Source organism: Eubalaena glacialis, chromosome 16 (genome assembly GCF_028564815.1).
Source record: "Eubalaena glacialis isolate mEubGla1 chromosome 16, mEubGla1.1.hap2.+ XY, whole genome shotgun sequence".
NCBI lineage: Eukaryota > Metazoa > Chordata > Mammalia > Artiodactyla > Balaenidae > Eubalaena > Eubalaena glacialis.
The window spans coordinates 89,815,626-89,825,084 of NC_083731.1; the positions used below are offsets into that span (position 1 = coordinate 89,815,626).

The window sequence follows — 9,459 nt, forward strand, 5'->3', positions numbered from 1 at the left end:
CTCCGCAATGAGAAGTCAGTGCACCACAACGAAGACCCATCACAGACAAAAAATAAATAAATTAATTAAATTTTTAAAAATTGAGTTATTTTACTATGCCAACGTTTGTGCCCTGCCTGGGGCGGCCTTGGGCGTTCAGAGCCGACCTGTGGGAGGGGGCGCGGGCCGGGTCTTTGCCAGGAGTGCGGGGCTGGCTGAGGAAGGCCCCCTTCACTTCCCCGGATGAGGGGGCAAAGAGCGGAGGTGACTAATAAAATAACTCCTTTAACTCTAATAACGTGGTCATTAATGAATAAAGACCCACAGTCTCTGTGCCTCCAGGCTGCTCTCTGACAGGGCCTTGCACGGGCGCCTGGCGGGCTGTTAAGAGGGCAGCAGGGTCCAGAAAAGAGCAGGCTAAGTCCCGGGAAAAACGCAGCCTGCGCCGAGCACGGATCCCAACGGGTCCAGCCCGTCGGAAGCCTGGCTGCGGGCCCACCCGGGCCCACTCAACCAGGCCGGCTCCCGGGGGACGCGGGCGCAGGCCCTGCCCCCCACCCCCCGGCGCTGCGGGGACACCTGGGCCGCCCCGCCGGGCCCGGACCGGGCTGGGCCAGGCCCCGCGCCCCGGAGGGAGGGCCCGCCGCGCACGCCCGTGCGCCCCGCAGCCCGCGCCCCCGGGGCGGGCGCGCTCCGATCACCGCGCGCTCGTCTCGCCTCCCGCCCGGGGAGCGTCAGGACAGAGGCGGGGTGGGGCGCGGTTAAAAGGCGCTGCAGGTGGGAGCCGGCCCATCCCGGAGCGGGCGGAGGGCAGCTGCAGAAGTCGTACACCCGCCGAGTTCGCGGCGCCCTGCTCTTCCTGCCCGTCCCGCGGCCGCGCAGGCGCCGCCCTGCGCCCGGACCCCGCGCCCGGACCCCGCGCCCGGACGCATCCCCGCCGAGCCGGTGAGGGGGGCGCTACCTCTCGGCCCCTCGGGCGGAGGGCTTGACTCCGGAAGCCGGAGCAGGTAGGTCGGCGGCCCGTGGCCCCCTCGCCCTCACCCCCCGCGCCCGCCCCCGTCGGCGACCCGCTCCAGGGCCCGCGGGTGGGGGGCGGTCCGCGAAGCCGCCCGCGCCCCGCATCCTCCCGCGGCCCGGCGCGCTCGCAGGAACGAGGATGGACTGGTTTGACTTTTACCCCGGACGGTCCCCCCTGACTCGCACAACAGGTTTTAAAGATGCGTCACCGCGTGGGTACAGGTGCCCCTTTCCCCCACTTCCTCTGCTGCGTTTTGGGTTTTCTTGGCTTTCATGGGGCCCTGACGAGGCCCGGCTCGCGTTTAGGGGCGCGGGACTAGCCGGCAAGCCCAGGGGAAACCGGCCGGAGCGGCCGCTGGACGTGAGCCCGGGAGCCTGTGAGCCGCACGTGACAGTAGCACAGTCACTGGACAACACTGATTGTCACCGGTGACACATCTCAGTAAAAGGTGGCGGCACCAGAAGGTACTTCCTGTCTCGTGGAGGAGACCGGCCCCAGGTGTCACCGGGCACGGGTGTGTGATTTTGACCAGCTTGGCCTTCCTTCCCGGAGAGCAGGACGGAGTCTGAGGTGAGTGCGGCCTAGATGCAGCTGTGGACGCCTGCAGGGGCTGGGGGCCTGCAGCCACGCAGGGACCCGGCCCAGCGACCCTGGCACCATGTCCCCCAGGTCGAATCTGGCTGTGGGTTTAGCGCATGGTTGAATTTAGCCATGCACCCTTGCTCTTTCCCTTGGGCGGACTTGATGCCACAGAAGTCTTTTCTTGCCCCAGTTCTGGCAGAGTCTGGTCAGTATTCTAGAAGAAGACGTCCTGCCCCAGCCAGACTCCTTAGAATTGCAGGATGTGCTGTGTAGAGCTTTGTCTACTGCTCCGAATCCCCGAGCCACTGGGGTGGTGTTGGAACCCTGCCAGGCGGGGGAGAAGGGGTTATAAAGAGAGAACGTCCATAGAGAGAGCCTGTGATATAACTGGAGGAGGGGTGTTCCCGTTGCCATCACCGCGTTGACCCAACCCAGAAGACGTCAGTCAGTTCAGCTGCTTCGCGGTGTCTTTATTTAAAACAAAATTCTGATGCAGGAAATGGGAACTGCATTCTCTTTTTCTTTACTTTTCTGAATTATAAGAGCTTTATGAAGGAAAAGAACCGACAGAGGTTCTGACTGAACAATTTCAACAGGGTGGGAGGAAAATTCTAACTTGCAGGTCCTCACCTCTAACCCCTGGCTCAGTGAGAATGTTCCAGGAGCTGTGAGCGGTGTGTATAATTTAGTTAAAAATTTTAGGTAGAATGAAACTGTGGGAAAATAATTTCCGGCCCAAGCTTCTGGGTCCGTGAGGGCATAATCCTGCCAGTGGCTTCATTATCATGTTAAGATTTCTGTTTGACTCATTTGATCCATGAGAATGGACTGGGGTCCCCAGAGGGCTTTTTCTGTTTTTTATTCCCAGGATCATTTAACTCCAGCTGGACCTAAATGTTTGGAAAGGACACAGGTTTGCTTCAGGGAACAGAGACTGCTAAATGGAAAAAATTTTTTTTAACTCTTTGAATTCTTAAATGGATTAAGAATTACATGTACAATATTAAAATACTCCTTCCTGAAAAAATATTTTGTGGGTCTAGATTCTAAATAATTGTGGCAGTTACCTTTGGACTTTAACTGTATATATTAAATACATTTTTTAATATACATATATGTTCAAATTAGAACATATTTTAATTTTAAATTTATCCTTTAATAAATATTGATTGTATTCTCCAAAGAATTTAATTCAGAAGATCCCCATTATATAACACACCTCCCACATATGGACATACAATTACATTGAATCTTAGTTCATAATAGTTCAGAACCATTAAAGTTTACTTTGGACAAAAAAAAAAAAAAAGAAGTACATGTAATTCTATGAATTGTCCATTTTTATGTTTAGACTCCATAGACAGGAATTTTTCATTTTTATTGAGTTAATTTTGAAGAAATATATAAATCCTAAAGCCATTTTATCACTGGTCATTACTTTGAAGGGACAGTTGATGGATTTTTGAGTCACTAAATTTAAAAATTAGCTATCAGTTTGTCCCTTGATGACCTGAGATTTCCAGAGACAAAAGGAAAAGACTCTTCTTGATTACAGAGAGAGTTTAAGATTTTTTTTTTTTTAGGCTGCTGACTTGTGGGGTAAGGAGTATATCCAGTTCCTCAAACTCCACCTTCTTTTCTTTTTTAATGCTCAGGGGCATGGGCTTGAGGTTTGGGATTGGGCATTATTATCATTATCATTATTGTTATTGTTATTGTTATTATTTTGAAAGGGAAAAGGATCCACACTAAAGATTTTATTTTGATGTTACTGTGTATTTGAAGTACAGGGCATCAGAAAACTGGCAGTCTCCAGACACCCTCCTTAACAGTTCTGGGGACGAAGAAAAACTACCACCGGGGTCGTGCAGTGGACCCCCGGGTTGGAGCTGAAGGGCTGTGGCCACAGCTACTAGTTTTCCCTTCACGGGTCACATCGTCACTGCCCTCCGGAAGCTGCGCCCGGGGTTCCCGTTCCTGGGGGTGCTGAGCGCCACTGGCGGCCCGGTGGTCGGTGATCGATGGTGCGGGGGAGCCGGGTCCCGGAAGAGGGCACCTCACCCTGAGTCTCCTCTGGCCGCAGAGCTGCGAGTCCCTCAGGCGCTGCTTTTGCCTTGGCGTTATTGTGTCTCATCAGCACAGGCTTCTCCACTGTCCAGAGCCAATGTGGACATAGTGAGGGATGCTCGGTCCTCAGGTCCAACAGGGAGTCGGGGATGACTTTGGAGGGAGTGCAGATGCTGAGGGGATGCTGGGGCTTTAGTTTTGGTCCTGTCATCAGTGAAACTGACACGGCTTTGTTAAGCAAGCTAGTTATGCTTAAATTCTTAAATAAGAATTTTTAAAACAAGAAATTATATTACTGAGGTAGAATGCTAATAGACTTAAACTATTTGAATTTAAGAGGGAAGCACCATCTCTCTTCCTAACACTGTGTGTCATCAGAAGTCAGGTCACTGATTTCCTATTTTCAGAGCTAAGGAATTAGACCGCAGCTGTGTGTCCACAGTGACTAGAGACACTGCACAGCCCAGTGGCGTTTGCTTCTGTGAGCTTGATTGTCACCACCTTCCTACACAGGAGCCAAGCAAACTTATACTTTCCCTAAAAGACAGCCAGGAAGGCGCCAGTTAAAATAAACCGCTCCGGTTCACAAAGAAAGAGTTAATATTTTGTTTTTTATTGAACAAGCTTTTTATTGTTAAAGCTTTCTTTAATACTAATTGTGAGGGGTACTGATGGAGGCAGTTACTTTGGAAAGTAATTTTCAAAGTGTCTTCACATCTTCTGCCGCCAAAATGTTTCTGGCAGGCCCCCCTGAGGCTCTCCTGCAGTGCAAGAGTCCTGGGGGCAGTGGCTGCGGTCTCAGGGCAGGAAGCCTGGGAGGGTCCACACCCCCGGCCAGTCTTCTAGGAGGTGAGGTGAGCTCTGCTTCTGTTGGAAGCCTCGACAGTGACGTTCAGCCAGACAACAGGGCTTCTCCCTAAGAGCCTCGGAAGGATGCGAACAGACGCCGTAGGAAGCCATCTCATTCCTTTTTCTTCCTTTAAAGGCAAATTGCTGATTTTTAGTCAGAGTCAATAAGTATCGTAAAACAGATTATTTTCTGTTCAGCTTTGCTACTTTGATAGAGCGTGTAATTTGGGGACCCGGAAAAGTCAAAAGAAATAAAGATGCTGCCACAATAATTGCCCCTGTTGTTTAAGGAGATGCCCCAGGGGGCAGGAGTCAAGGATTCTGCTCTAGAAAGCGGGGGACCTCGTGGGGGGAGATTTGACCTCCGGACCTCTCCCATGACGTCAGCCTCTCTGAATTCCTTCAGGCCAGTGGCCTCTGGCCCCTGGGGGGGTGAGGGTGCTGCCTGACTCAGACAGCTGAAGATAGACAACTCAGAGAGGAAACAGCCTTCTTACTGGTGGGGGAGTTTAAACTCTCTGCACTTTGGAGGGTTGGAGAAAATGTGACCTTTATTTGAGAAATGAATTCCCCACACTTCAGTGGGAGATGTTTACTACTTAACTAGAGAACATCTCCAGCTTGTAAACAGACAGGATGGACCTCCCAGGTGAGGCGACACTGTAGAATATGTTCAAACCTCAAGATATTCGTGTTTCTTCCTTCCACTGGGTGCGTCCCGGTGCTTCCAGATAGGAGGGTGACAGCTGGGAAGATTTATTCTAACACCTTTCACCAGGAGCTAAGAGTGAATTCTACCATTCATAGCTCTCCAGTGAGGTTTTTACATCAAAGACTCATTACTGTGGACTTGGAAATCCTTTAGCTCACGGGGTCAGTGGTCTGAGGCGGGGGTTAGACGCAGATCCAGAGACCAGTCTTCCTGACCGAGGCCCCCGTGTCCCCCCAGACCCGCATCGGAGGCCCACACAGCCTCCGATCAGAGGCGTTAAGGACAGGGAACCACAGCTTTAAGGAGTGTGTGTTTAAAGAGCTGTGCTTTTTTCTCAGCTCTTGTTTTCAAAAAGCAAAAACCTGGCTGTCTGTACCCTCTGCCTTCGAGCCCCGTTTAGTCCTGGATCCACACAGGAATCAAGCCCCCGACCCCTCAGCCGCTCCCGGGGCTCCTTCCAGGCCCTGCCTCCCGTTCCCGGCCAGGTGGATGCCCACCCGCGTGCGGGTCGTTCTGGAAATGCGCGTGAAGAGCTGCCCAGGGGGCCCGGGCTCCACTCTCCTCACCAGCCTGACCCCACGTTCAAGGGCACGAAAGTCTCCCCCAGGGGGATTGACGAAAGGCCTTTGGGGCCCCTCCCCCTAAAAGGCTATGAGAACTTGGGCGTGTTTTTCTGAGGAGACGGTCTTTCACTTTCAGAAGATTCTCAAAGGGTCCATTCTTCTTTTTTTTTTTCTGAGCAGAATACTGACCAACTCTTCGGTCTGCCGTGGCAACGCAGAAGGGGTCCGTTTGATTTGTGCAGAGTTTCTGTAGAAGTCAAGGCCCCTTCCCCTCAGGACGTTGGATCAGAGCCTTCACAGGGGACCCTGCACCTGCGGCTCTTGGTGTAAACCTGGTACCTGTCCGGCGGGGGAGCAGCGCTGCCCGTTACAGGGGAGAAAAGTGAGCGCTTTTTGTAAAAGCCTGTGGTTCTGTTTTGGAAGAGGCTCTTCGAGTAGTTTATGGCACTAGGTTTCCTAAGAACACACGATTATGGCAGCTGACGCTGTTCTAGCTAGAAGTAAATATAAGCATATTGTACGAAGTGAACTAATAAGTGTTTGGTTTCTTTTATTCCCCTTCTTAGTCCGCTGGGTAAAACAGATTGTGTCATTCCAGTGAATGATTTTTTTTCTTGGATAAGCCCTTTAACGAATAAAATCTACTGAGGAACCTCTGTGATCCCTTGGGCAAAGCGAAACAGGGATTAAAAGGGAGCTTGGAAACGAATGTGTTTGCCTGAGGTCCTGGGTTAGTGTCAGGCAGCAGCCTAACGTATAATCCGGGTTCAGCTGAATCCAGATGACCGTAAACCCACACCAGAACGCGAGGGTGTTTTCAGGGTGGGTGTTGTTCCCTCCCAGAAAACCACCTCCTAGCGGTTCAGAGGGTGACCTCAAGAGAAACGTGCTCCTGTCTGTAACGTGACAGCAGTCGTACAAATTGAAGGAAGACTCCACTAACTGCCCTGCGCTAATTGTTGCCCGTTCAGGAGTAAAGCGGCAGGATGGACTGGGGCACGTTGCAGACGATCTTGGGGGGCGTGAACAAGCACTCCACCAGCATCGGGAAGGTGTGGCTCACTGTCATCTTCATCTTCCGCGTCATGATCCTCGTGGTGGCCGCCCAGGAGGTGTGGGGGGATGAGCAGGCCGACTTCGTGTGCAACACCCTGCAGCCCGGGTGCAAGAACGTGTGCTACGACCACTTCTTCCCCGTGTCCCACATCCGGCTCTGGGCGCTGCAGCTCATCTTCGTGTCCACGCCGGCCCTGCTGGTGGCCATGCACGTGGCCTACTACAAACACGAGGCCGCGCGCCGGTTCAGGCGCGGGGAGAAGAGGGGCGAGTTCAAGGACTTGGAAGACATCAAACGGCAGAAGATCCGGATCAAGGGCTCCCTGTGGTGGACCTACACCAGCAGCATCTTCTTCCGAATCATCTTTGAGGCCGCCTTCATGTACGTGTTCTACTTCTTGTACAACGGGTACCACCTGCCCTGGGTGCTGAAGTGTGGCATCGACCCCTGCCCCAACCTCGTGGACTGCTTCATCTCCAGGCCCACGGAGAAGACCGTGTTCACCGTCTTCATGATCTCCGCGTCCGTGATCTGCGTGCTGCTCAGCCTGGCTGAGTTGTGTTACCTGCTGCTCAAAGTGTGTTTCCGGAGGTCCAAGCGAGCCGAGGCGCAAAGAAACCCCCCCAACCATGCCCTCAAGGAGAGTAAACAGAACGAAATGAATGAGCTGATTTCCGAGAGCGGGCAAAACGCCGTCGCGGGGTTTCCCAGTTAGACAGTGCCGGGCACCACGTAGCTGATGTAGCATCCCAGCATCGGGGCCTTCCCCCAGAAGGCAGTGCTGACCGGCCATCCTGGCTCTGGGCTGAGACTCTGTCCTTACAAATGGCTTTCGCAATTCATAGATACCTGAGTTAGCTTTCTGTAGAATAATTGGGCCATGAATGTGCCACGTAATCAAATGTGTGGTCCGGCTCTACAGCCGGGCCTTGGTGTGACTTTTACATGTGGGTTTAAGTGGACCGTCTGACATGGGCGTGTTTCCTGAAAATTTAAGGACGTAACTGTTGTCGACAAAGAACATTTATCTAGAAATTGATACTTTTATTAGGAAGAGATATTTTTATAGGATTGAAAGTTTTAGTTCTGATTTTGAATTTATGTAAAGTATTTTTATAATGACTGGTCTTCCTTACCTGGAAAAACACACAATGTTAATTTTAGAATCATGCCTTAAGTGTCTAATATTTAAGCTTACTCTGTCTTGTTGTAGGTATTGTTTTTCGTTGTCTGTTGACAAATGTGTGAACTGTCATGGCTGTTAGGGTGGAAAGGGTTCACTGCACAATGTATTTTCACTGCTGTCTGGGCATGGCCGGAGCTGTATGGAAGCGGGAAGCTTTTCAAAGGGGCTGATTTGCAATCCTCGTGAACAGCTGATGCAGGCATGCGCCCCCTCAATAAAGATGAGCCCTTTGCTGAAGCCTTCTGTTCCTTCTGGGTCACTGCGTCCCTGGCGGCCTGATGAGCAGCTCGGGGCAGGCTGCTGGGGAGGCCGCGTGGCTGGAGTGGCGGAGTCCGCGCACCCCTGCACCCTCCTCACATCCTTCGAGGGGGCGCTCTAGCAGCCCCCCAGGCCTCCGCTTGGAGAGGGGTCGGCTGCTCCAGGACATGGAAGGTGTCCCCTGGGTCAGCTTCCAGCCCCTCGGACAAGGGGAGAGGCCCCTTCAGTCCACAGCTCTGCACCCACAGGTGGTAAAGGGGAGGCCTTCCTCCCGGGCTTTCCAGGTGGGGCACAGATGCCTTTAGTGGGGGTATTGGTGCACCAGCCGAGGACCAATCACCCTGGGGATGTCACACCCCAGGGCCACCCCTGTGAAGGGTGCAGTCAGCACACGTGCTACGCATAGGGACACCTGGTGAACCGCGAATATTCCCCAGGGCTGGACCTGCATGCCGGGATTCCAGACCCTCTCCCCAGAAAAGCAAAACAGGAAGTCTCATTTTCTTCAGAGTCCGAAGCAAATTCCAGACATATCCTTTCATCCATAAGTATTTTAGTAGCGATCCGTGAAAACCAAGATCTAACCTTTAAGAACAAAACCACGATTTTTTCACACGGAAAATCCAGTCCGTCTCCGTAATTCCTGATGGTCCCGTGACAGCCTTTCCTGATAAACAGCTGTTTGAATGGGTCTCAAGCAAAGCCCATAAACAGGATGGGGGGGACATGGCGGGGGGATGAAAAGGCTTTGGTGGCAGCCCCACTGCATGGGAGAGGCTCTTCCCGCCCGCCATGCTCCCAGGGCTCCCAGCCGCCCCCTTCCTCCATTTTCCCTCTCTCCTCTGCTCCTTCACTGCCCTCAACGCTCCTGCCCCTGGAGCTGTGTCTTGGCCGCCCCTCCAGATCTGAGGTGGTGGCCAAACTGCCAGCCTCCCCCACCCGGCACCTCCCAGCACCTTAATCTGGGCCCAGCCCCACTACCAGCCCAGGCCGCCATCAGCACCAGTGACGTTCTGACACCAGTGTAATGGCCTCTTCTCAGCGTCATCCTCGTAAAGCTCTCCTTGAGGCCTTGTTCTGTCTGGATTCCGAGACACTGTCCCCTACCCTTGGGTCTCCTGCGCTGGCTTCTCTCCCTTGCCCCCTCCCTCGGGTGGAGACCTTTCCTTTCCTCTCCCTGCACTCTTC

At 53.0% G+C, this 9,459-nt stretch overlaps 1 protein-coding gene across 1 annotated transcript; it reads left to right on the top strand.

The window, feature by feature from the left end:
- Positions 1-869: 869 nt before the first annotated feature.
- Positions 870-7,853, top strand: GJB6 (gap junction protein beta 6). The gene is made up of 3 exons (XM_061171111.1): positions 870-986; positions 5,951-6,152; positions 6,742-7,853. The coding sequence occupies exon 3, from the start codon at positions 6,757-6,759 to the stop codon at positions 7,540-7,542; it is 786 nt and encodes a 261-aa protein (XP_061027094.1). The 5' UTR covers positions 870-986; positions 5,951-6,152; positions 6,742-6,756; the 3' UTR covers positions 7,543-7,853.
- Positions 7,854-9,459: the final 1,606 nt, after the last annotated feature.

Excerpts from the sequence above, each read along its gene's own strand:
- GJB6 (XM_061171111.1), top strand. The coding sequence starts at position 6,757 with ATGGACTGGGGCACGTTGCAGACGATCTTGGGGGGCGTGAACAAGCAC.